The 25,350-nt window shown below is 57.3% G+C and overlaps 2 protein-coding genes across 10 annotated transcripts in view; one reads left to right on the top strand and one right to left on the bottom strand.

Moving 5' to 3' along the window:
• The window catches only part of ZBTB17 (zinc finger and BTB domain containing 17), a 32,575-nt gene extending 9,631 nt beyond the window's left edge, over positions 1-22,944 (top strand). The window contains exons 3-17 of one of the 7 annotated variants that reach the window (XR_014299380.1): positions 15,246-15,452; positions 16,728-16,916; positions 17,553-17,693; positions 18,026-18,151; positions 18,518-18,750; positions 18,835-18,977; positions 19,069-19,369; positions 19,604-19,691; positions 19,794-19,910; positions 19,992-20,112; positions 20,362-20,492; positions 20,776-21,010; positions 21,102-21,191; positions 21,281-21,419; positions 21,960-22,944. Coding sequence is in view for 5 of the 7 variants with exons in the window: in XM_082685463.1 (XP_082541589.1) it covers positions 15,128-15,452; positions 16,728-16,916; positions 17,553-17,693; positions 18,026-18,151; positions 18,518-18,750; positions 18,835-18,977; positions 19,069-19,369; positions 19,604-19,691; positions 19,794-19,910; positions 19,992-20,112; positions 20,362-20,492; positions 20,801-21,010; positions 21,102-21,191; positions 21,281-21,564 (2,499 nt within the window). In the remaining 2 variants the exon portion in view is untranslated. Of the gene's footprint in view, positions 1-13,051; positions 13,326-13,446; positions 16,264-16,346; positions 16,917-17,552; positions 17,694-18,025; positions 18,152-18,517; positions 18,751-18,834; positions 18,978-19,068; positions 19,370-19,603; positions 19,692-19,793; positions 19,911-19,991; positions 20,113-20,361; positions 20,493-20,775; positions 21,011-21,101; positions 21,192-21,280; positions 21,669-21,959 lie in introns of those variants that run through there. The other 6 variants (XM_082685465.1, XM_082685464.1, XM_082685463.1 and 3 more) reach the window with 6 other exon arrangements.
• Positions 22,893-25,350, bottom strand: part of SPEN (spen family transcriptional repressor) — a 99,668-nt gene continuing 97,210 nt past the window's right edge. For all 3 annotated transcript variants that reach the window (XM_082685427.1, XM_082685429.1, XM_082685428.1), the window contains 3 exons: positions 25,007-25,201; positions 24,551-24,709; positions 22,893-24,072 (listed from right to left, as the gene is read on the bottom strand). In XM_082685427.1, coding sequence (XP_082541553.1) covers positions 23,941-24,072; positions 24,551-24,709; positions 25,007-25,201 — 486 coding nt within the window. In that variant the 3' untranslated portion in view covers positions 22,893-23,940. The remainder of the gene's footprint in view (positions 24,073-24,550; positions 24,710-25,006; positions 25,202-25,350) is intronic.

The following is a 25,350-nucleotide window of genomic DNA, read 5'->3' as shown; positions in this document are numbered from 1 at the left end:
TTTATGAGATGTTTTGTAACCTTATTAGTATAAGGAGAAGGTGTGGGTAAGTGCCAATTAATGAAAGAGAATTTGCCCTTTGGGGACAAGCTAAGGATCTGTAGAGCCTAGTATTCCATGTCTGTCTATTTGTCTATGGAAATTTTTGTCTTTTTCTGAAGTGGAAAGTTCTTATCTTTTAGAGTATCTGGACGTGGCCTTGAATCTGGTGTGTCAGTGCTACCTAGGTCTGCTGACAACCCCTTTAAGCTTGATTGGCTTCTCTGCCAGCTGGGGGCCATTGGGGAGCCTTTCCACAGGATCACTGCTGGGATGGATGAAGTAGCCTATAGCCTGAAACCCTTTGCAGGCAGCCCCGGCAGCCATTCCCGTTACCTCTTCGGAAACAAAGAGCCTCTGATTTCTGTAACCTCCCGCTGCTTCACAGGGTGGCACTTACGTATTAACAAGGCTGTGTTTTCTCTGGGTGCAGCCCCACAGCCCTACCCACAGCCCTTTCCCAGGACTCCCAGTTTCCCTCCAGCTGGGTGAAATCCCCAATCAGACTGGGAAACCATAGCATCTGCACTGTGGGTTCTCAGATCAGTTACCAACATCCAAGCATTAGCTTTTACCCAGCGAACAAATGAATTCAAACTTTGCCTCATGTGGGCAGGCTGCCGTCTAGACAAAGGTACCATTTCATTGAACACGCCCTGGCCCAGGGTGGAAACGGTCTTTTAGATTTTTGCCAGTTTGATCCTGGAAGTGGTATCTTGTACTTCTTTTCTTTTTTTAAAAAAAGATTTTATTTATTTATTTGACAGAGAGAAAGAGATCACAAGTAGGCAGAAAGGCGGGGGTGGGGTTGGGGAGCAGGCTCCCCGCTGAGCAGAGAGCCGATGCAGGCCTCAAATCCAGGACCCTGAGATCATGACCTGAGCCAAAGGCAGAGGCTTAACCCACTGAGCCACCCAGGTGCCCCACTTTATATTTCTTTATTAGTCAGGCTGAACATCTTTTTCCCATACAGAATATATTGACCACTGATGTTTCTTTTATGAACTGCTTCTTCATTTCTTTGACTCATTTTGCTGTTGGGAGATTTTTTTTCTTACTAATTGTTTGTAACAGCTTTGTTGAGATATTCACGTTGTGCACAAGTCACCCATTTAAAGTGTACAGTTAAATGGCTTGCGGCACATTCCCAGAGTTGTGCAGTTCTCACCACTATTTTCAAGGCATTGTCATTATCTCAGAAAGAAACCCACCACCCATCTGCAGTCACTCCCCCTCCTCTGTCTCTGTCAGCCCTCGACAGTTGCTTTCTGTCCTTAGGATTTGTCTGTTCTGAGCATTTCATGCAAATGGAATCATGTAACGTGTGGTCTTTCGGCTGGCTTCATTTAGCACAGTGTTTTCAGGGCTCATTAGTGTTGTAGCATGTGTCATTACTTTTTTTTATGTCCCAGAATCCCCTTGCACGGACAGATCACGTTTTATTTACCCATTTGTCAGTACATGGACGTTTGGGTTCTTTCTACCTTTGACTATTATGAGTAACACTGTCACGAACTTTTGTGTACAAACTTCTTTTCTTTTCTTTTCTTTTTTTTAAGGTTTTATTTTTTTAAGTGTTCCCTACCCCCAACATGGGGCTCAAACGCACGACCCCGAGATCAGGAGTCACGCGCTCCACTGACTGAGCCGGCCAGGTGCCTCCGAGTGCAAGCTCTTCTGGGGACATCTCTTTTCATGGTTGTTTGTGCGAGGAGCCTTTTGTATAGCCAGACCACTAACCCTTATTTACAACATAGGCTATAAATATTCACGCCAAATTTGTATTTACTTTTGGGAAGGTGGGACCATGAGGGTCATATGAATGAAACAGAGCAAGGAGGGGCGCCTGTCTGGCTCAGTCGGGGGGCGCGTGTGATTCCTGATCTCGGGGTTGTGCGCATGAGCTCAGTGTTGGGTGTAGAGATGACTTAAGGAAAGGAGGAGGAGGGGGAGGGAGGGAAGGACGGAGAGAGGAAGAACATTTAGATTTTTTTTTTTTAAGATTTTTATTTATTTATTTGACACAGAGAGAGAGATCACAAAGAGAGGCAGGCAGAGAGAGAGGGGGAAGCAGGCTCCCTGCTGAGCAGAGAGCCCGATGTGGGGCTCGATCCGAGGACCCTGGGATCATGGCCTGAGCGGAAGTCAGAGGCTTTAACCCACTGAGCCACCCAGGCGCCCCATTTAGATTTCTGACCAGCCTTTCATACTAAGAATTAAGCTCAGGTTCCGCGCCTTCCTCTCTGAGGTCCCACCAAGGGGTCCCTGGGGGCTGGTCTGCGTGCCTTACAGTCAGTCCATGCACGCACTCTTTCCGTCTCTGGCCCACTATACCTCTGTGTATCCGTCTGTCCCTCTTTCTGTCTCTGTCTCTGTTTCTGTCTCTCTCTCAGGCTACCTGCATTCGGACTGGGAATCGGGAGCCGGGCAGCAGTTGGGGGTGCGTTCCAAGTTTCCCTCAGACGCTCTCACTTCAAAGTCACTGGCTGAAAACCCGCCAGGGAGGCAAGTGGTCCGTTCAAAGGCTTCCGGCTTCTTTGCTGATTCACGGCTGTTGCAGGTGGAGGGGATGTGAGGGGCTGGAGGCCGGCCAGCGCTGTTCGGGCAAGGGCAAGCCGGGGCCCTGAGCTTCCTTAATCTTAACTCCCAGGGCTCCTGTCCAGGGACTGTTCTAGAGTTGCACTGCAGCCGCTGGAGTTGAGGAGCCCAGCAGTTTTTAAAGATGCTGGGAAGTTGAGATATTGCATCCCTGACTGCTCTTTACCCAGACCTAACGTGAGTTTGTGCGCGCCCCCCAAATACTCCTCCGAAATACCCTTGCACTCATTTAGTTTTCCCCAGTCAAGTCTCACTAAATATTTTTCAGTTTAATCCTATCAGGGGTAGTCAGTATACAATTTCACGTTGGCTTCTGCTGTATACATCCTCCGTCTGTATAGATACACATTCTGTGTCGGTCCTGTTCAAAGTTTCCAGTACAGGGAGTCTTCAAAGAAAAAGTGTGCTGGGTGAAGGTGTCGTCTTTATCGTCAGGCGCATGGGATCTGTTTTACTTAAGATGCGCGCATTTGCAATCTGGCGATCATGTTAATGAAATCGTTTATTTAACACTTACTATGTCTTCCCTGGAAGGGAGGGGACTTAGCAGTCACCCATCCTGGGGAGGAAGCAAGGCCAGTCAAAGTCAGCCATGTGAAACGCGTGTGCTGCCTTCAAGTCCAGACACATTCACCTCCAAACAGCCAGTCCTCAATCTTGTAGGAAGCAGGAGGCTTTTGCCCTCCAGGCTGAGCACCTCTGTCTTGTGTTTCGGTTATCCCTGAGTAGAGTCAGCATTGCCATTGGCAGGCCTTTGCCTGGTCTGCTTTTAGGCTAAAACTTCATTTGTCTTGGGGGACTGATAAGATTTCACCGCCCATTTTTAAAAGGGCAGGGGTTCCAGCATTCAGTTCCCCTGTTGTCTACGGCTCACCAGTATCCCTAGTGTGGCTTCACACGTGACAAACAGGAGTGATGGTGGCCATGGCTGCTTTATGCGGTGGGAACGGGTGTCATCACCCCCATTTCACAGTGGGGAAAGTGAGGTGCAGAGGGTTACATCCTCTTGTGCAAGGTGCTTGACTGGCTTTGGTTTGATGCCAAGGCAGCAGAGGTAACTGGGTCCAGGATCTTGTCAGCTCCCTGGGGCTGCGTGCAGAACCGCACATGTGTGTGTGTGTGCGCGCGTGCGCGCACACGCTCACACACATGCCTCATCGCTCACTACATCCGAGCGGCTCGGCTGGGGCTGGCAGAGGCTGCCAGCTGCTCGTCTAGGGGATTTTCAGTTTTGTCCCCGTAAGGAATTTCTGCTCATGAACATTTCTCTGGTGACACATTCTTTGTGCAAATTACCATAATTTTCCATTTCCCTTCTGAGAAATTTTTTCCTGTTGAGAAGTTTTGAGTCATCAGGTCTTGTAGAAAATGTCTTCAAGGTTTTATAATAAATAGAAATGAAGAAGCTCTGACTTTGGGGACAGTTTCTTTCTCTCTTTCTTCCCTTCCTTTTTTTCACTTAGTTTCTTGAATAGCTAACATTTATAAGTGGTAAAACAAAATGCAGAAATGGTATGCATGAATTCCTGTGCTTGCCCTGCTTCTCTGAGCCCCCCCGCCCCCCCCATCTCTTGTATGTCCAGAGACATGAACTTTTTGTTTGCTTATGAGCTAGGGTTTCATGGCTTGGGTTTATGGTTTCGGACAAACCACCTGGCCCAGCTTCCCCTGGGAACGGTCGGGTACTGTTTGTTGTTAAGGGACTTTGAGCCACTCCAAGAAGAGGTACTTAGAATTTTCAAAGGATATTATCATATTTAGTTGCTGGGCCGTTAGCACAGCTGCTCCGAATGGGTCGTGTGAGCGTGTGGCAGATCCTGAGCCACCAGCCAAACCCTCCCCGTGCCAGCTGGGGGTGACATTGTCCCCTTTTCACATCCCAAGGGTCTAGCACCGTGGGACTTTCTAACTTACTTTTTCTGCTTCTGATCCTTCCCCTTCCAGTCTGTTCTCCATACTGATGCGGCCGGAGTGACTTTCCTGAAATGTGAGCCTAACCATGGCCCTCTCCTGCCCAAGTCCCTGCCCAGGCTCCCAGCTTGTGTGGGGTGTGTGGGGTGGGGCACATGGGGGGAGGTGAGCGCTGGGTCCTGGCGTGTGGGCGTGGCCCTGCGTGCCCGGCTCCGCCCGTGTCTCCCCACGTGTTCCAGTCGTTCTCGGTGCTGTCCTCCCTCCACCTGGTCCCCACGCTCACACACCATCTTCTCTCAGGCACGCTCCGAGGCTTATGCTATCCTCTGTCTGAACATCCTTCTCACCCTTGTTCCTGCGTCTTATTAGACGCGGCTAGGTGCCCTGTCTTCCTGGGGGTGGCACCCCCTCAGAAGTCATCAGAAGGTGCTGACAGCATCTGGGATTTGCTCCCCAGTGGCAGGTCCTGGCCGGGGGTGCACTTAGGCAGAGCTGGCCTTGTTGCTGGGGGAGCTGGGGCTCCCAGCAGGGCACCGGCCTCAGGCAGCGCTCCGCAGTGGATTGGGAGTCCGTGTCCACCAGGCTCCGTCCTGTAGCCCACCAGATGTGCAGCTGCGCCCCCTGAGTCTAGCCATATTTAACTTGAACGGGCGACTCTCCCCAGGCTTTCTGCCCCGAGTGACACAGTAACAAAGGCCTCACAGCAGACGTTTGAAGCCAGATGGGAACAAAGTCCGAGGGCTGTGGTCACTTTGGACCAGACTGTGGCTTCCTCCTTTTTTCTCCACCTGCTGTGAAGAGGGGCTGTGGATTCACGAGTAAAGGGGGTGCACTTAGGATAACCTGGTTTGTTTTAGTTCATTTTTTTTCCCGTTTTGATTGCCTGTGTGTCAGTCAGACTTCTGGTAGACAAGTAATGTGTGATTCCACTTCTGCCAGGATTCGTGCAGAACTTCCTGGTGTTTCGGTCGTCCCAGTTCTGGCGTGGGTGGTGGTTTCCTGCTGAACGGGCGAGCGGTCTCGAACTCGGAGAAGCTTGCCTGAGGCCGCCTGGCTAAGACTGGAGCCCCGATTCACATGCATGTCCTTGGGTCGGAGTCTTTTGGTGTTTCCTCCTCTTCTTCGTTTTCTTTCTTTTTTTTTTTTTTTGAGAGGCCGGGGAGGGGTTAGGGAAGACGGAGAGAGAGAATCTTAAATAGGCTCCATGCTCAGTGCAGAGCCCGACGTGCGGCTCCGTCTCGTGACCTGAGCCAGAACCACCGACCGAGCCCCTGGGTGCTCTTGTTTCGTCTTCTGGGTCCAGTGTTTGCTCCCGTGGGGACCTCGGTCCATCTTGTGACCTTATCCACCAGCCCTGGAGACGTCTCAGCTGTGTTGGCCCCGCAGAACTCTTGTGCGCCCTGCCCTCCCGTCGCCCGCCATCATTCCTCACTTCAGCAAACGGCGCCTGTGCTCAGCCAGTTTCTCAGGCCAACAATTTAGTGTTGTCCTCAACTCCTTTTCTCATGACATGCCTCCGCTTGATCAGCTGACTGTTGGCTCTCCCGAGCAGCTTCCGGCTCTGACCACGTGCACCCCAGCGTGGGGCCTCCACCCCTGCCCCTCCCCCAGTGTCCCTCTACCCCCTCCTGCCCGCTGGCCATCGCTCCTCTGCACCCAGTCTGCCAGGGCACCGCAGCGTACTTGGAAAACTCCAGAGGCTGACTTGCCTCTAAGACCCGGGCAGATCTCAGCCGCTGGTGCTGACTCTTCTCATTCTCCTGCTGGCTTCCTCCTCTCCAAGCAGGCCAGCCCCTTTGTCAAGGTCATACCAGCCCAATGGCCTTTGCATTTGCTCTTCTCGGTGCCTGCAATGGCCCCTGGGCTTATGGTGGCATGGCTTGCTCTTCATTCAGGTCCTTGCTTCAGTGTCACCTCCTCCGAGAGGCCTTCCTTGACTGTTTTCTGACATATTAAATAGCCTCTGCCTCTTGACTCCACACTTTGTTTCACGTTCTTCTCAGCGCCTAGTCTGTGAGCTTATGTATTATACTTATGACCTGTCTTCCTCACGACGCTCGTAGCTCTAGTTAGACCTACAACCGGCACAGGGGAGACGCTCATTCAGCGTTTGGGAAGTGCTTTTGCCTTTTCCGTGTGTCTGTTTCCTGATTTAGGGCCCACTGACCCTGAGAGGGGATGGTGATGATTAGGAGTCCCTGCCCAGCGGTCTGACCCCACAGATCTTCTGTAACTTGGAGGACATTTCTCATTCTCGTTACTTCTCAAGTATGGATAGATGCCGTTGTGATTAGTGGAATGGAAACGCTTTCTTCCGTGGTGGTCTTGCCCTTTAGTTTCTCAGTTAACAAGCACTCAAAGTACAATGATTATTTCATGAAGATCCGCAGAATATTTGACCTTGAGTTAGTTGCACTCAGAAAGGCCAGGAATCACCACTCTCCAGGCCTGTTGCCGGACTTGATTTACAGCCCTGTGAGAGCAAGGTTGTGGGGTAGGTACTGTCAGCGACCTTGACTGTGAGGAGCCAGTTAGTAAGCAGTCCCACCCCAGCAGTGAGTTTATTGAACCTGATAGGGGAGGCGGGGCAACATACGGGCCTCCTTTCAGGCCAGGGCCGGGAGCACTGGGGTGGAGGGCGGGGTGCTGGGAGATGGAGCAGATGCCACCAAGTCCCACATATTCTGAGTTTGTCTTTGTGGAAGCAAGGCCCTTAATTTACCCTCTGTCAAGAGTTTAGAGTCCCCATAGCAAGTCCTGGCATAATGGGTCGTGAACTGGCGTGGGGAGAGGGGACCGCCCTTTCCTCAGGACCGGCCAGCCTTCCCAGTCAGCCCCGTTCCTGGAGCAGTGGGGGTTCATCGGGTGTCAGGGAAGGGGATGGCCATTCCCTCTTCAGAAGTGTGGTTACCTGTTAGAGGTCATGGTAGTTGTACAATTAGAAAAGCAAAGGCAGTATTACAATTTAATTTTAGGGGCTCCTGGGTGGCTCAGTCATTGGGCATCTGCCTTTGGCTCAGGTCATGATTCCAGGGTCCTGGGATGGCCCTGCATCGGGCTCCCTGCTTGGTGGGGAGACTGCTCCTCCCTCTCCCACTCCCCCTGCTTGTGTTCCCTCTCTCGCTATGTCTGTCTGTGTCAAATAAATAAAATCTTTTAAAAAAACAATTTAGGGGCGCCTGGGTGGCTCAGTGGGTTAAAGTCTCTGCTTTCTGCTCAGGTCATAATCCCAGGGTCCTGGGATCGAGCCCCACATTAGGCTCTCTGCTCAGCAGGGAGCCTGCTTCCTCCTCTCTCTGACTGCCTCTCTGCCTACTTGTGATCTCTGTCTGTCAAATAAATAAATAATTAAAAATTTTTAAATTTTATACTTATTTATTATTAGTTTTACAGATTTTATTTATTTGTTAGAGAGCGCGCACTGGCAGGGGGAGCAGCAGGCAGAGGGAGAAGAAGGCTCCCCAATCAGTAGAGTCTGATGCTGGACTCTATCTCAGGACCTTGGGGTCTGACCTGAGCCAAAGGCAGTCACTCAGCCAACTGAGCCACCCAAGCATCCCTAGTTTTATATTTAGGTACAATTTTTAGGTGTTTAAAAATCCATATTTTTTTGGTAGTACAAGCTTCACAGGAAATACAGCTGAATCTTGGCTGGTGGGGTTATGTGGGAGGTAGCAGTGATTTTCAGAGTGGAGCCATTACCCAGTAGAGGATCAAGTATCAGAATCTAGGGCTGTTGGGAAGGGCTGAATGAGTTTGTGTATTTACCCTAAAGGGGAAAGTGATGTTAGAAGTTTGAGAAATGGGGGCTCCTGGGTGACTTAGTCATTAAGCGTCTGCCTTCAGCTCAGGTCATGGTCCCAGGATCCTGAGATCAAGCTCTGCATTGGGCTCCCCGCTTGGCGGGAAGCCTGCTTCTCCCTCTCCCACTCCTTCTGCTTGTGCTCCCTTTGTCAAATAAATAAAATCTTAAAAAAAAAAGTTTGAGAAACATGAGCTTAATATAAAAGCTGTATTTGCAGGGCCACGAGAACAGTGCCAGAAGGGCTGGTTGTTGGTACTTGCCTCTGCGGTGTTGCTCTGACAAGGGAGAGGGTGTCACACGGGGTGGATGGTGGGTTGGGCCAGTACGTGTCCCGGTTGCAAGGCTTAACCACACTTGCATTTGCTTGGCCTGAGTTTGTGTGTGCTAAGCTGGAGATGGGAACCACCTGTGTTTCCAGAAAATCTGGAATGCCAGGTATCTGGAAGCAGAGTGGTGATCCCTGTCCCTTGCCCCTGGACGTGAGGCGGCTGTGTCCTGCCCAGGCCTGTAGCTGGGCGCAACGGTGTTCGGGGAGCCAGGGACTTCTTGTGTTTGTCAAATCAGCAGCTCCTTGTGCTGGGCTGGTTGTTTTCTGGCTTAATGGCTTCCCTCTGTGTGGCAGTTTGGAAACCCTGAATGCCGTGTAGTGCTTGCTAATAACCTGGGTAATCTTTCATGTTAGACAGATGCCCCTGTGACTCTGAGATGGGGCCATGCTCTGCGGACCCACTGAGAGCTCTGGGCAGGCGCTCTGGCCTTCCCCCGGGAGCGCCCTTGGGGTTTAACAGAACAGTTGTTCGATATAAAGTGCTTCCCCGACAGAGAAAATTGCTCTGAATGGTTCTTGCCCAGCGCCCCTGCTTTCCCTCCCTCCCTCTCTTAACGTTAATTGGGCTCTGGGATTTTTTCCAGATTGCTTTTAGAAAGAATAATGGGTTATGATTACAGCGTCTTAACAAGGTCAAGTCACTAAATAGTTACCCAAGGTACCCAGCAGGAAAGGATATGTAGAAACCATCTGATATGGTCGTCGGCCTAAAAATAAAGCTATAATTTGCATCTCTGCTTCCTGCTAACAGTAGTTTGAGGAATGTTTACCACCAGTCAGGCTCGGTGCAGGCTCGGTGCAGGCTCGGTGCAGGCTCAGTGCAGGCTCTGTGCTTACGGTGGCAAACCGAAGCTTGTGCCACACCTGGGAGGCGGTCCCATTGGCCCCATTTTGCTGGAGGAGGGGCTTTGCTGGCGATCCACTGCTGATGTGGTCCACTGCTGATGTGGGAGCGCGGCCCAGCTGGGGCCCGGGGTCCTCCCCAGGCTGACCCCAGGGGCTCTGCCGCCTCTGCACTCAGAGCAGAGCCTGACAGCAGAGTACCCGTGTTCTTAGATTTTAGGTGATCTGTGGTGCTGTGCGTGCCCCCTGTTGTTGGCCGTGTTGAAGAGACTCCCGTAAATGCCATTTCGTAGTTACTGGGAGCGGGGCTGTGGGGTCTGGGATTTCACCACCCAAGGGGAGCCCTTCCTTATGTCATCGTGTGCTTGCAGGTGTTCTGGAACTGAAGCATGGGTGGGACGGGTTGTGTTTCCCCAGGCCAGTGCCCCTGCCCCCGACTCAGTGACCCTGAAACATGAGGCCTGGGCCCCAGCGCAGCCCCAGTGCGAGCGGTGGCAAGCGGGCTTCTGCACAGCCCCGTCTCGGCAAGGTTGAGGTTGGCACCTGTTCCTCACTTTTTTCTTATTCAAAATTTTGTCAACTTTTGTCAGCTTTTGAAGCATGTTGCCCTACAAAAGTATATGAAATGTATATGTTTAATTTAAATTTAATAATAAATATTATTAATTTATTAATATTTATTTTTAAATTTAATTTAAATAATAAGTAAGTTATCAATAATAAATCTAGGTATATCTAGGACAAGAAATAGAGCACTCCCAATGTCTCGGAGGACCCCTCCTCCTCCGTCCCTCTTCCTCCTCCTCCCTCCCTCTTCCTCCTCCTCCCTCCCCCCTCCTCCTCCTCCCTCCCCCCTCCTCCCCCTTCCTCCCGTCTCCTACCTGTCTCCCATCTACACAGAACCATCGTCCTGGACGTTTTGTTACTCATCGCCTTTTCTTTACAACTTTACCATCCGTATTTGTTCTCTCTTGCTGTGAGCAACTGTCTCAAAACTTCGTGACTTAAACCACCAGCAGTTTATTCTCCCAATTTTGTGGGTTGACTGGGCAGTTTCTTTTGTTCCATGAGGTGTTGGGGTCACTCGTATGACAGCATTCAGCTAGTAATTGGGCTGGAAGGTCCAGGAAAGTGCCTCGCACGCCACTGTCCAGTAGGGCCTCAGAGTTCATCATGTGGCCTGTGCCTGTGGCGTCTCCTCCAGGGCCCCAACAGGAGAGCCTGGGCATCCCTGCGGTGGGGTGGCTGGGTTGCAGGAGAGCCGCACGGAGTCTGCAGCCCTCTTAAGGGCCAGGCCTGGAGCTGGCACCGAGTCCTTGGCTCTGGTCGGTCAGAGCCGCCCAGATCCAGCCGGGATCTCCTAGCAGGTGTGCAGGATGGGGGGGCTTGTCGGTGGCCGTCCGTGTTCACGTTGCTTAGTTCACACTGCAGGCTTCTCCAGGTCCCTCACTTTTCTGTTCCCAGACGGATTCCTTGTGAGGCAGGCCAGGGCTGTGTGTCCGGCCAGACAGCTCTGACGCCAGACGTTGGCCCCTTCGTCAGGGATCAGCACTGAGCAGCCAGCAGCGTCGTGGGAAGTGTCGCAGGGCAGGAGTGAGGAGTGCAGTGGAGAGTTTCTGGAAGGTCGGGCCGTTTCCCGAATGGACAAGTCATGTGCCAGTTTGGAGCTTCGTTTTCTGCATCTAACCTGAGGGCTTTGGGCTTGGTGGGCCCCGTGGTTTTGTTCTGTTTGCGTTTTCTGTAGTTAGGGTCTGTCTTAGAGTAGCTTTAAGGCCACATTGATCACCCTTAAAGCAGGACGAAGTAAGGCAGAGGGAACCCCTCCAGTTTCGCTCCAGTAAAGGCCCTGTGCTGCAGGGGCGGGGCTGGGAGAGTCGCACTTGATCAGACGTTAGGTGGCGGGGCTGTCCGTCCTACTGAGCTGCAGCGGCCCCTGGGTGTGTGCACTGACTGGGGTGGGCAGCTCCCAGTGCCCGCGGGCCCCCACGTCCAGCTGTGTGGTTCAGGCAGGTGCCCTCGCCTCCTCCCGAGCACCTCTGAGCTTGGCCAGATCGTCGTGGGTTCCTTTCACTGTGGCACGGAGAAGGAAACAGGAGACGGTGGGAGGATTGCCGTGATCTTCTAGATCTTCTAGATCTTCTAGTGTTTCACCTAGCTCTGGCAGTGGGGCACTGCCCGGTTCTAGTGCGGCCCCTCTGACAGGAGGACCGTGGCAGGGGGCCCCTCACCTGCTCACCCCCTTGCCTTAGGGAGAAAAGAGCTGCTGGAGCTTTCTAGTGGGCGGGCAGCTGGCGGAGGTGAGCGCAGGAGGCAGCTGGGGGGACCTCTGAGCTCCATCTGCCAGTTGGGGGGTTATAACATCCCCAGTGCTGCTGACAGCCTGGGGGGGACCCTGTGAGCACTCGGGGAGCCTCCACGGCCGGGACGGGGCCCGGGACCTGTGTTGAAGGCCCCTCTGCGTTTGCGGCCTTATCCTTCCTTCCTTCCTCGTGGTTCCGCTCCCGCCCCTTCCCGGTCTTCCGCCGCTTCCTGTCTCCCCCTCTCCCGTTTTCTCCCTTCCTTTTCTTTTTTCTTTTTATTTTCTAAAAGATTTTATTTATTTATTTGAGAGAAAGTGAAAGCAAGAGAGATCACAGAGGCAGAGGGAGAAGCAGACTTGCTTCTGAGCAGGGAGCTCGACCCCAGGACCCTGGGACCATGTCCTGAGCCGAAGGCAGACGCTTAACCCACTGAGCCACCCCGGCGCCCCTCGCTTCCTTTTCTTTCTTCGATTTTGTCAGACCAGATGCACCTTAGAAGTGTTTCTCCGTTGGAACAGCTTTGGGGGCAGCCTTGGGGGGCTCCGCTCCCTACACCCATGTCCAGGCCACAGCTCACATCGCAAGAACGTGGTTAGCGTTCCCTGCCGGCACCTGCTGCTGTCCAGGGGTAGGGTCTAGGGGGTACCCGGCCACCAGCCATATTCTCCCAGGACCTTTACTGGCCCCTCCAAGGTCTCTGAAAGGAGAGCTCCCCCGCGCGTCCAGCCACAGGAGGGCCAGCTCTGTGCCCTTCCCGCAGCAGCTCGAGGGCTCGTGGCAGCCCCCTTCCGCTCTGGGGTCCGTCTCGTCTCGGGGCTCGCTTCACAGCAGGCCAGATCGCCTTCCAGCTGGAGGGCTCTGCCTTCCCGGCCTTCCACCGGCTCCCGCCCAAGGGCCTGGACCAACTCTGTACCTTGGAGGAGGAGGGGTGCGGTTGCTGGGGGGACGCTCCCTGATTGTTTCTAGACCTGGGAGACACTTCCTCCCCCTTCTTTTCGGGTTGGCTGCTGGGGAAGGTGGCGGAGCCGGGTTGCTGCCAAGTGCCGGATGGGCTTGTTCTGAAGCTGAGGGAGCATCTGGCCCTCCGGGTGCTGGTGGTTCTCCCTTTCTTGCATTTGGAAGGGGGTTCTGCACCTGGGCTTCCGGGGACATAGGGAGTGACCAGTGACAGGGACTCGGGGGCGGCCTGGGTGCACATGCGCTCACATCTTCCCCCCCTGGTCCTGGTGAGAAGGCGGATCCGGGGGTGAGCTGGCCCGGCCTCTCTTGGCCCACCACTGTCATTCCGTGTACGCCTTGCCCGGTGTGTACTGCCTTTGGAACCCAGGCCTGAGTGGCCCGGCCTGGGAGTTTCAACCCATGGACTGGACATTGGTTCTTTTCCATGTTCTCCAGAAACATCTCTGTTTTTGTGTTTACCAGCTCGGGCACAGAGCAGCCAAGAATTCTTGTGTTTATTCCTTCAGGTCACAATAGGAACTTGCTTGTTCCGGGGACTGAAGTCCGAGAAGGATGCCTTCCGGGGGGTCGTGTGGCAGTGGCGGCTTTGGCTCCACCAGCCTGACTTGGACTCTGCTCCTGGCCTGGCCCCTGCCGTGGCCCCCCGCGGCTGCTCCTCTCAGCTCCCCCGGAGGCGCGGGGCCAGAGTGGAGAACCAAGAAGCCGTGGGAGTGTGGAGGGTGGGACTGAGGCTGAGCGCGGGGGTGCTCGAGGGAGGAAAAGGCCGTTTCTGGGTCTCCGGCGACGGCTGCTCTGAACTCATGGCTCAGACAGAGGCTGGCATGTGGCTCACAGCCCATTGTCACCCCTGTGCCCCCACTCCCTGCCTGGAGCCCTGCCTGCCAGGTGACACCCCCCCTCCCCCCCCCCCGCCGCTCAGCAAACACCTAGCCCTGCTTGAAAAGTTTCCAGATACCACGGGGTGGGTGGGCTTTGCAGTGATTAGTGCCACCTAAGCCCCGCGGCGGGGGAGGCAGGCATGGCTTTCCTCGATGCTCATCACAGCCAGACCACCATACATGGTCAGGGCTCCCGCACGGTGACTCACCCCCAGGAGGCTGATGTCACAGAACAGTGGGAATCCATGAGGGGCTGCAGAAGCCTGGGGGCTGGGAGCCCCAAAGTGCCATTCCCAGCTGCCCAGAAGCAGCCTGGGGCAGCTCTGAGCAGACCCAGGCCTCTGATGCCGGACCGGGGCCTGCCAGCCTAGCCCCAGGTGGGGGTCTGTGCAGTGCCATCCCGGGAGTGGGGGTGTTGGCTTTTACTTTGAAACTGGGTCTTTCTTGAACGAGGGCCTGCTGTTTTCCCTGTAAAATGCTGGTCCAAGCTGCACCCTGGTGTGTTGCTGGGGAGGAGAGAGCTGTTTTAGATACTTATTTAGTCATGGCTTGTGGTGGTTTGTGATTATTTGGCACCAGGCCATGGAATTTTTCTGAGCATTTTCACTTGAGACAGTTGTAGGATTTCCAGGCATTACGTGAGGCCTTTGACAGTGAAACCGGCCAGCCCGGTGGCTCTCAGGGTCAGGGGCCAGAGTTCACTCTCCCTCCTGGGACCCTGGAGAGGTTACTGGAGGCACAGGAGACCCCAGCGTCATGCAGTTCCCTGAGCCTACGGATCAGAGAGAGAGAGAGAGAGAGAGATCTCTGCCCCCAAGGGCGGGAGCCAGAGCCCTGTGGGTGCCGCAGGAGAGCGCCAGTTCCTGAAGCGATGGGAGGGAACATCCGTCTTCCCAGACACTCATCTCACCTGTGCTTGACAGAATGAGGCAAAAACCAAAATAGAAAGGTTTACATCAAGCCAAACGTATCAAGTTGAAAGATCTGTCCTCCTAAGATTATGTCATGCATTCTTTTTGTAAACGATGTTAAACTGACCACGTCTTTTCTTTCTTTTTTTTTTTTTTAAAGATTTTATTTATCCATCAGACAGAGATCACAAGTAGGCAGAGAGGCAGGCAGAGAGAGAGAGGGGGAAGCAGGCTCCCCACTGAGCAGAGAGCCCAATGCAGGGCTCGATCCCAGGACCCTGGGATCATGACCTGAGCTGAAGGCAGAGGCTCCAGCCCACTGAGCCACCCAGGTGCCCCTCATCTTTTCTTTTTTAACAGTCGCCGTCATCAGGGTTTTGTGTGTGTTTTTCGACTTTCTAATGTTGTTACCTGGCAAGACACAAAGTCGGCTGTTTTGTGTTGGTCCCTCAGTGCTTTTGGTTTTTGGAACTTTGCTGGCCAGTAAACCCAGGGATCTAGGAGCCGCTGATCAGCCTTGGCTTGCAGAGGGAATCTGGCGTTAGCAACCTTCCATGGTTTTCCTTCTCCCATTCTCCGTCGCGTTTCTCACCCGGGAGTTCGGGGGTTGCCTGCCGGGAGGGCTGGCGTCCTCTCTCTGTGCTAACACGAAGGCCCTCCGGCTTTCCGCAGCCATGGATTTTCCCCAGCACAGCCAGCACGTCTTGGAGCAGCTGAACCAGCAGCGGCAGCTGGGACTGTTGTGTGACTGCACTTTTGTGGTGGACGGTGTTGACTTCAAAGCCCATAAGGCAGTTCTGGCGGCCTGCAGCGAGTACTTCAAGATGCTCTTCGTGGACCAGAAGGACGTGGTACACCTGGACATCAGTAACGCGGCAGGTACCCCGTGGGGTCCAGGGCCACGCTGGCGGAGGCTCGGAGGCTGTGGTCGGATCTGTGCCATGCACGGCCCTCCTGACATTCCCGATGTGGCCCCTGCCCTCCCGGGGGGGGGGGGGCATCTTCGAGCTGTGGGCTGCACCAGGCCTCCCATAGGGCACCCAGGCCATGAAAGTGTGGGCACCGAGTTCCTTCCACCTTCGAGGGGCCTGTTTTGACGGGGACCTGGGTGGTCAGAGGAGAACGGACAGGAAGGACTCACGGTAAGCTCTGGGCTGGAGTGTACCCAGTATAGCTCATCAGGAGGGACAGAGAACAGGGGCGCTCTTCCCAGCCCCTGACCCCTTCCCATGGTCGAGTCCGTCCTGCACCCCTACCCCTGTGCTGACCATGATGGGGATGGCCATGGCTGCAGCTCGGAGGGGTGTCAGGAACACCTGGGGATTGAGAGGGAGAACTGGTCTTGGATTTGGCTCCTAACCCAGAATGGCAGGACCTGCCATGAGAAGGTTAGGGTGAGGTGCTGTTCCCCCAGTTTACAGATACGGAAATTGAGACCCAGACGGGTCTCAGTGACTAGCTTGGAGGTCGGATAGTTGTGACAGAGCCCTCGTGAGAGTCAGTGCTGATACCCTCTTGTTGGAGTGTCCTTCAGTTGGGGGGGCGTGGTGGCTGAGCAGCAGAGAGTATCCTTGGGGAAGGGGATGCATTCACACCACTGTCCTCTGTGCAGGGAGGGTGTTTACACTCTCATCCTCCGTTCACACCTTCTGTGCAGAGCGGGTGTTCACACTGTCTCTGCGCAGAGCAGGTGTTCACACTGTCTGTCTTTGTGCAGGGTGGGCATTCATACTGTCTCTGTGCAGAGTGGGTGTTCACACTGTCTCTCTGCAGGGTGGGCATTCATACTGTCTCTGTGCAGGGCAGGCGTTCACACTGTCTCTGTGCAGAGCGGGTGTTCACACTGTCTCCATGGAGAGCGGGCGTTCACACTGTCTCTATGCAGGGCAGGCATTCACACTGTCTCTGTGGAGAGTGGGCGTTCATACCCCTCTCCTCTGTGTTAAGTGAGCATTCACACCTGCTGTCCTCCATGCGGGGTGGCTGTCACCCCCTCTGCCCTCTGTGGGGGTACTTCAGAGGTACTTCAGAGAGGGGCACTGCTGGCCTGCCACTCTGCTTTCCACAGATCCCCCGGTCCAGTGGGGCGGCTGGGCCAGCTGCCAGTGCCAGGTCTTGAGGCAGGTCCGTGATGGCTGTCTGTGTCCTTGGCAGGCCTTGGTCAGGTGCTGGAGTTCATGTACACAGCCAAGCTGAGCCTGAGCGCCGAGAACGTGGACGATGTGCTGGCCGTGGCCAGCTTCCTGCAGATGCAGGACATCATCACAGCCTGCCATGCCCTCAAGTCCCTTGCGGAGCCAGACGCCAGCCCTGGGGAGAGCGCAGTGGCCTCGGCCACGGAAGGTAAGAGGATTGGTGGCTGTTTCTGAGCAGGCACCTTTGGGTGGCCTATTGCCTCTGAGTCTCTTGTTTCCTCTCTCTGGGCTTCAGTTTCCTTACCTGGCCTTGCTCGCCCCATGGGCTGCTAGTAAGAGTCTCGGGAAGGCCTTCAGAGGGGCCCGTCTGCCTCTCCCTTCCCCACCTTTTCCCTGCTTGCTTGCTTTGTGCTCTGCTGCCCCACAGAGCCGGGGGGTGTGCCTGGCCCAAGCCTCTGCACACGGGGGTCGCCCCTCTGGCAGCCCCTCCCCTCTTCTGCTCTTCCTCCTGACACTGGGTATGGCCAGATTCTCATGGCACCCTTTGCAGAGAACCCCGCTCCCCTCCTAAGTGTTGACTCTGACGAGTGGCATTGTTTTGCGTATGAGGTATGTCCCCGACCACCGTGGGAGCCCCACAGGAGCGGCGGCCAGGCCTGGTGATCCTGGGCCTGGCCAGCAGCCTGGTGTGTGGAGCAGGTGCCCCGGGAACAGACGGGCGAACCACTCCATAGCAGTATCCCCAGGGAGGATCTGGAAGAGCGAGCAAGTGTGGGGCCACCTCACCCCTCCAGGTGGTGGCCACATGATGGGAAATGGCAGGTCTGCCCTGTTCCATCTCCAGGAGGAGACAAGAGAGCCAAAGAGGAGAAGGCGGCTGCCTCCACGCTGAGCGAGCTGGACCCCGCCGGCAGCGGTCCCCCCACAGGCCTGGGCAGGGAGCCCAAGGAGGAGCGGGGTGGCCAGGCCGAGACCACGGCCAGTGGTGAGCTGTGGCACCGAGGGCCCGGCCATCCGTCCCACCCCCTCCCCGCGGCCCGGGCCCTGGTGTGGCGAGCGGCTTCCTCGGGGGGTTCCTGGGGTCGGGAGGCAGGCGGCACTGACCTCTGTTCCCTTGGAGCTCTTGTCACCCAGAGTGACATGTTCGCACCGGGGTGCCTGCTCCAGCCAGAGCAGAGGCATAAGCAGCCCGAGTTGGGGTGTGCTGGGCTGCCATCCCGGGCCTCAGCCACTGCTGGGGACCTGGTCCAGGAGAGCCTTCCAGCCCCTGGATGGCAGGCCCTAATCCCGCCTCCGGTGTTCCCACGCCACACCCAGGGGCCGAGCAGACGGAGAAGGCTGACGCCCCCCGGGAGCCACCGCCTGTGGAGCCCAAGCCCGACCCGACCAGTAGCATGGCAGCCGCAGAGGCAGAAGCTGTGTTGTCAGAGAGCTTGGAGCAAGGTACCCTGCCCCCGGCCGGCCCAGTAGCTGGCCCTCACCTGTCCCCCTGGGTCCCCCCCGGACCCCTCTAGCGGATCCCACGGTCAGTCCCGCTTTAGCTTTGCGCCGGAGTCTGGCCTCTGGTTCTCAGGGATGTACCCGGCCGTGCTTCTGCTAGCCCTGGGGATACAGGCCCCCTCTGAGCAGCCCAGAGCACCGTCCCTGGTGGGTGCCCAGCGGGCTTGTCTGCGGATGGGACCCAGCGGGCGCCCACGGTCAGAGGGCGGCGGAGACCAGACCCCTGCCTCTTGCTGGCTCTGAGGGCACCGCGGGTGGAGGCTGGTTCTCGCCCTCCCAAGGCCTCAGTGTCTGCCCTTCTCGCGGCAGAAATGGAGGTGGAGCCGGCCAGGAAAGGAGAAGAGCGGGAGGAGGAGGGCGCGGCTGAGGTCAAGGAAGAGGGGCCGCCGCTGGAGAAGGGGGAGGCCCCCGAGGAGAGCGAGGAGTCGGCCAGCACGGACTCGGGCCACGAGCTGGGCCCCGAGGCCCGGGGCCTGCGCTCCGGCACCTACGGCGACCGCACGGAGTCCAAGGCCTACGGCTCGGTCATCCACAAGTGTGAGGTGCGGCCCTCCCCCCCCCCCCCCCGCCCCCCTCCTCCGCCGCCCACTGCGGGTCCCTGACGCCCCCGCCCCCGGCCCCCGCAGGACTGCGGGAAGGAGTTCACACACACTGGCAACTTCAAGCGGCACATCCGCATCCACACGGGCGAGAAGCCCTTCTCGTGCCGGGAGTGCAGCAAGGCCTTCTCGGACCCGGCCGCCTGCAAGGCCCACGAGAAGACCCACAGGTGCGCCGCGCCCCCTACCCCCGCAGCCCCCCCACCCCCCGCCCCCCCCAGCCCCGCGACGCTCCCCTCCCTGTGGCCCTGTGCCCCGCAGCCCGCTGAAGCCGTACGGCTGCGAGGAGTGCGGCAAGAGCTACCGGCTCATCAGCCTGCTGAACCTGCACAAGAAGCGGCACTCGGGCGAGGCGCGCTACCGCTGCGAGGACTGCGGCAAGCTCTTCACCACGTCGGGCAACCTGAAGCGCCACCAGCTGGTGCACAGCGGCGAGAAGCCCTACCAGTGCGACTACTGCGGCCGCTCGTTCTCCGACCCCACGTCCAAGATGCGCCACCTGGAGACGCACGACACCGACAAGGAGCACAAGTGCCCGCACTGCGACAAGAAGTTCAACCAGGTGTGTGCGCCCTCGGGGGCGGGGCGGCGCCAGTGGGGGGAGACGTGGGGGGGGTGGAGGGGGAGATGGGAGGGGGCTGGGGGGGTGGCGGAGGGGGTGTTCGGAGGGGCTGGAGGGGGTGACCCCGAGTATGGGCCGGTCTCCCCGCTTCGCTGCTGGCGTGGGGTGGGGGGCAAAGGAGGTCTCCGGCCGCCATGCCACGGGGCGGCCCCTCTGACCCCCGCCTGGGCGCAGGTGGGGAATCTGAAGGCTCACCTGAAGATCCACATCGCCGACGGGCCCCTCAAGTGCCGGGAGTGTGGGAAGCAGTTCACCACCTCAGGTAGGGCCGCCCCCCGCACCCCGCCCTTCCGGCACCCCGCCCCCTCCCCGCCCTGCCCCGCCCCGCAGTGCCTCAGGCGGGCCCTCCCCGCGTCTCCCACAGGGAACCTGAAGCGGCACCTGCGGATCCACAGCGGGGAGAAGCCGTACGTGTGCGTCCACTGCCAGCGGCAGTTCGCCGACCCCGGCGCCCTGCAGCGGCACGTCCGCATCCACACGGGTGGGTGAGCGGCCCCGGGGCGGGGGCAGGGCGCGCGGGGAGGCGTGGGTGCCGACGGCCTCTCCTGCCGCCCGTCCCCAGGCGAGAAGCCGTGCCAGTGCGTGATGTGCGGCAAGGCCTTCACCCAGGCCAGCTCCCTGATCGCGCACGTGCGCCAGCACACCGGGGAGAAGCCCTACGTCTGCGAGCGCTGCGGCAAGAGGTCCCGCCCTGCCCCGCCCCGCCCCGCCCCGCCCCGCCCCAGGCCCCACCGGGGTCCCCCCACCCCACCCCCGAGCTTGGATGGGACAGGGGGCCAAGTGCTGCCCCGGCCCAGGCCCAGCTCCCTGGGTCCGCCCCAATCTAGAAGAGGAGGCGGGAGGTCCCAGCCCAGCTCCGCGGCCCCCACACCCAACCCTCCCCGCCAGACTCGGGCAGTGTGGTGCCAGCCCCTCCCTCTGCCGCCCCGCAGATTTGTCCAGTCCAGCCAGTTGGCCAATCACATTCGCCACCACGACAACATTCGCCCTCACAAGTGCAGTGTGTGCAGCAAGGCCTTCGTGAACGTGGGGGACCTGTCCAAGCACATCATCATCCACACCGGTGAGCTCGCACTGCCTGCCTTATCTGGCCCTTGTTGTTGGGGGTGGGCTGGGGGCAAGGGAGGTCCCTCCAGAGCCCAGCCTTGGGTGCCAGTCCTTGCTGCAGGGGGCCTGGGAGGTTCAGTTTCAATGAGGGCCCCATTCTCCTGGTTTCCAGAAGGCACGGTGGCCACTGGAGGCTCCTGGGCAGTCCCGGTGGCCGCCCCAGAGCACTTGCTGCTGGAAGAGACAGGGCTCTGGGGGAGCTGGAGGCCACTGAGGTCCTCCCCCCCCCTCAACGGCAGGCGAGAACCTTGCCTTCCCCCCCAGGAGAGAAGCCTTACCTGTGTGACAAGTGCGGTCGTGGCTTCAACCGAGTGGACAACCTGCGTTCCCACGTGAAGACTGTGCACCAGGGCAAGGCGGGCATCAAAATCCTGGAGCCCGAGGAGGGGGGTGAGGTCAGTGTGGTCACCGTGGATGACATGGTCACGCTGGCCACCGAGGCACTGGCGGCAACGGCCGTCACTCAGCTCACAGGTGCGGGCCGCGGGCCGCTGGGGGGTGGTCACGGGCTTCGTGCCTCCCATGATGGGGCAGGTGCCTGAGGCCCCATGGACTTTGTCCGCAGTGGTACCAGTGGGGGCCGCGGTGACTGCCGATGAGACGGAAGTCCTTAAGGCCGAGATTAGCAAAGCTGTGAAGCAAGTACAGGAGGAAGGTGAGAGGGGCTGCCTGGGGCCTGAAAATTGGTGCCCCCCCAACCCTGAGGGCTCTCCCCAGCCTGACCACGGCCTCTACCTCCCACAGACCCCAACACCCATATCCTCTATGCCTGCGACTCCTGTGGGGACAAGTTCCTGGATGCAAACAGCCTGGCCCAGCACGTGCGGATCCACACGGCCCAGGCATTGGTCATGTTCCAGACGGACGCGGACTTCTACCAGCAGTACGGGCCGGGCAGCGCGTGGCCAGCTGGGCAGGTGTTGCAGGCTGGGGAGCTGGTCTTCCGCCCTCGGGATGGGGCCGATGGCCAGCCCGCTCTGGCAGAGACGCCCCCCACAGCCCCTGAATGTCCGCCGCCTGCTGAGTGAGCAGGCGTCCCTCCTTGTGACTGTTTATTTAAGGATGGATGGCACCCTGGATCTGAGAGGGGTGGCCCCGTTCCCTAGAGAGAATAAATTTGATTATTTTCTAATGCCGCCTAGAGCTCCCTGTGGGGGTGTGGGGGGGGAGCTGGCAGAGCTGTGGCCAATGCCACTGAAGGGCTGCTCCACCCAGGGACCGGCCAGCACCAACCTGTTTCCCGGCCAAGCCAGGCTGTCCCTCCTGCAGAATGGGACTGGTGACTCTGGACCCGTCTGGAAAAAGAACTGGCTTCCTTGTCCCGAGTCGGGGTCTGGGCAGCACGCTTGGGGCCGGAGAGACTGTGGCTCCACGCACCCCGTCCCCTCATCCGGTCTCCTCCTTGGGCTTCTCACCTGTTCAGCTTCAGGACCTGAGCTCCCCTCTCCGCCACGGAGCACAGCTGTGACCCTGCTGTGACCCAGTGGGTTTGGCTTACCAGGATCCAGGCACCCCAAAGAGAGCCCAGCTCAGAAGCCCATTCAGCCAGAGCAAGGTAGGCAGAGAGCCAGGCCCGCCAGGCCACGGGCCCAGTTCTCTTCGGCTTGGGGAAGCAGGAGGGCTTCACACTCACTTCACGGGATCGAGGCCAAGCCCGTACCCTACTCTCCATTGATTTGCCCTGAATCAGTGGGAGTCTACGACCAGCTGAGGGTCAGAAACGCGTGGCCAGGAGCTTTGATGGGGGAGGTGGGGGGCCCAGCCAGCAGGGGCCGTGGAACAGCTCATCCTTGACCCTCTCGGCAGGGAGAGCGGACGCCGTCTCTGCCCCTCTGGTTTGCTCCAAGCAGCTGTAACCCCTCAGAGAGCCCCGTGATTATCTCAAGCGAGACCATCAACTTTGTGGTCCCTGTCCCCACTACCCCCCACCCCCAGCTTGTAGTAGGTCCAACTGCAGGGGAAGCCGGGCCTGGCAGCCCATCCTCCTTGCTGGCACTGGGCCTAGCTGTGCGTCTGCTGCTGCCCAGGCCAGCCCGCTCCAGACCCGCACAAGGAAGGGGCAAAGAGCCAAGACACCAAAGTTTGCCTATGAGGTTTCTGAGTTTGCCTGGCAGGTGGTTCCTCCCCCACCTCAACTCTGAAGTGCCTTCCACGTTACCTGAGAATAAGTTCAGTCTGCGGCAGAAACCTCTTGTACGAGAGAACACAGCGCTGGGGGAGGATGAAGTGGCAGGAAGGGAGCAGGTCCCGTGGACAGACTTGGGGAGGGAAAGCGAAGTGGGAGGAGGACCAGCTGTTCCCGTAAGCAAAGGACCCTTGGTCGTCCCACTCAAGTGACAATCACATCCACACAACGTGTTTTGTATTTTTTAATAAAGTTTGTAATCCAATGGACACACAAAACAAAACTGCGCTGAGAAAACCAGTTTCATAAATTAATAAGTGTTAGGAAGTTGGGGGGGGAGAGGTCAAGGTAACAGGAAGAGGGGAAGCCAGTCTTTTTTGTACAGTCTTTTTTTTGTGTGTGTGACACTTCCAAATTGCGGGGGCAGGGCCCGTGCTGTAACGAAGCGCACTTATACAAATGAGTGACAATACAAAGTCTGAGTATGAAAATAAGATTTTTCTCTGAAAACACATTTTTGGCACAGATTAAAAAAAATGTATGTCAGGGGAATTTGATTTTTTAAGTCAGTATTATATATATTTATATATATTATATATTTATATATACACACATCCCAAGTTCTGCATATCCCACCAGGAAAGAAAATCCTTCTGTTTGCTCTTTTGCGATTGTAAACTGTACATCCGGGTGAATCAAAGATGGTGGTAGGAGAATTAAGAAAGGTGACACATCCAAATGAGCAAGGGGAAGGGCAGGGTGGGGACAAAACAACCCAATGAAATGTTCCTTGACCCCAGTGTTTCAGCAGAAGCTTGAAGTCCTGCGCTCGAGTCCTCGATGTGTGTTTCAGGTTCACCAAGACATCCAGAGTGTCACAGCCTGTCTTCACTGTGCAAAAGTCCAAGTCACTAATTTAGTGCAAAGGCAGTTCTGTTTTGTTTCTTAAAAACAAAAACAACAAAAAATTAATTCCACTGCCCAGTTCCTTTTCTCCCAAAAGAGGAGAGAAACCCAGCCCCAAGGTGTCTGCAGAGTCCATCGGTTGGTGGTCTGTCCTCGGGCTAATGTCATGTAAACACACAGGTAGCAGCACCACTGCCCAGAGGGGTCTGTCCCCCGGAGCCTGGCGGGGAGCGGGCTCGAGGGCGAGGCTGGCGGCTGGCAGTGGAGGGTGTCCCCTTCAGCAGCTGCTTCCTCCACGCGACTGGGGGGTCCTGGGTTTACTTTTTGCTGCAGAGCCTCAGGGAAATACACTGAGTGGCGACCATTCAGTGGCTCACACGGAGGCGATGACAATCATAAGATGGGGAGAAATGTTGGAGATGCTGGCAAGGAGGTCGGGGGCCAGACGGGACAGGTGGCTCTCCGAGAACTCGCAGGGTGGGAAGATCTGCAGCACATAGGCAGGCTGGAGAGGGGGACGAGAGAGAAGAGTGGGATCCCCTGCGTCCACCTCAGCCACCCCAATTACCATTCTTCAGCACTTCCAACCGGGGGCCCTGAAGGGGCGCAACACACAGAGCCTGGGTGAGTCGGCTTCCCGGTCAGCTCGTGCCCCCAGGACTCTGCCCACCCAGAGGAGCCTAGCTGTCCGCAAATGAATGTCCCCCCAACTCTCCTGGGAACCTGCTCCTCCGCACAGAGCTAAACACCGCTGCGGTCTCAGCTGTGTCTCAGCTGTCCCGGGGTTAGATCTGGGAAGGGCCACGGAGGCCCCACCTCTACACTCGAGTTCTCTCTCCAAAACGCCCTCCTCTAAATCCACCTCTAAGAAACCTCTGGCGGCCTCTGAGTTGGCACCAGTAGCCCAGCCCACCCGATTAGACGGCCTGACCAGCCGCGACCGGCCCCCACGTGTGCGCCACAGGTGAGGACACTCGGCTGACCTGATTGGAGCCAGGGTTGGGGACGTTGATGATCCCTGCTGCCTGCTTGGCCTGCAGATAGGTGATGAAGGCTGCCTTGAGGGACTCGGTCTGGCTCACGACATCCTCTTGGTCACGGCCACAGGGCAGAGCCAGCAGCAGACAGTAATCCGTCTCCACCTGTGGCATCAGCAGTCGGCAGTCATCAGCAACCTCCCCTCCAGACAGCAGCCCCATGCAGAGGCCTGTCCAACCTCGGGGTTCAGCTGCGGAGTCCACAAAAGCCCCCACCCCACTGGGGTGACCTTAAAGTCCTATTTGTTGCCTGAAAAAGCAGTTTCTGAGCCTAGAGGCATGGGACATGCCAGCGGGAGACAGAACATTCCGGGTGGGCGCGCCAGGGAGACGGGCAGGTCGGGGCGAACCACATCCTCCCTCAAGGGCACGGCCGGTGCTCGCCCGGGCCCCGAAGCTCACCGTCATCCTTCGGGCAACCCCTTCCAGCTGTGAGGCCTCTAGCCGCATCCTCTGGGCGATCCTCAGCGGGGGGCCGCCTTCAGAGAGGGGCAGAGACCGATGGGCCAGCACGTTGTTGCCGGAGACGAAGTGCAGCTGCACGGCAGCCGTGTCGTTCTTGAGGGCCAGGAGGCCCTGCCACACGATGGGGTACTTCTGCTCTCGGGGAGACACACAGAAGTAAGCTCACGGCTACAGAGCAGAGCCATGCTGGACATGGCCCCAGGCGACAGATGACTAAGTGGGGACCTCAGGACAACACTCAACACGGCACAAAGCTGGGGGGAGCAGGAAGCCCCTGCACG

This window comes from Mustela nivalis (assembly GCF_964662115.1).
Source record: "Mustela nivalis genome assembly, chromosome: 10".
In the NCBI taxonomy this organism is placed as follows: Eukaryota; Metazoa; Chordata; class Mammalia; order Carnivora; family Mustelidae; genus Mustela; species Mustela nivalis.
Note: the sequence above shows the minus strand (reverse complement) of the source record. Positions and strands in the feature narration are given on the sequence as shown.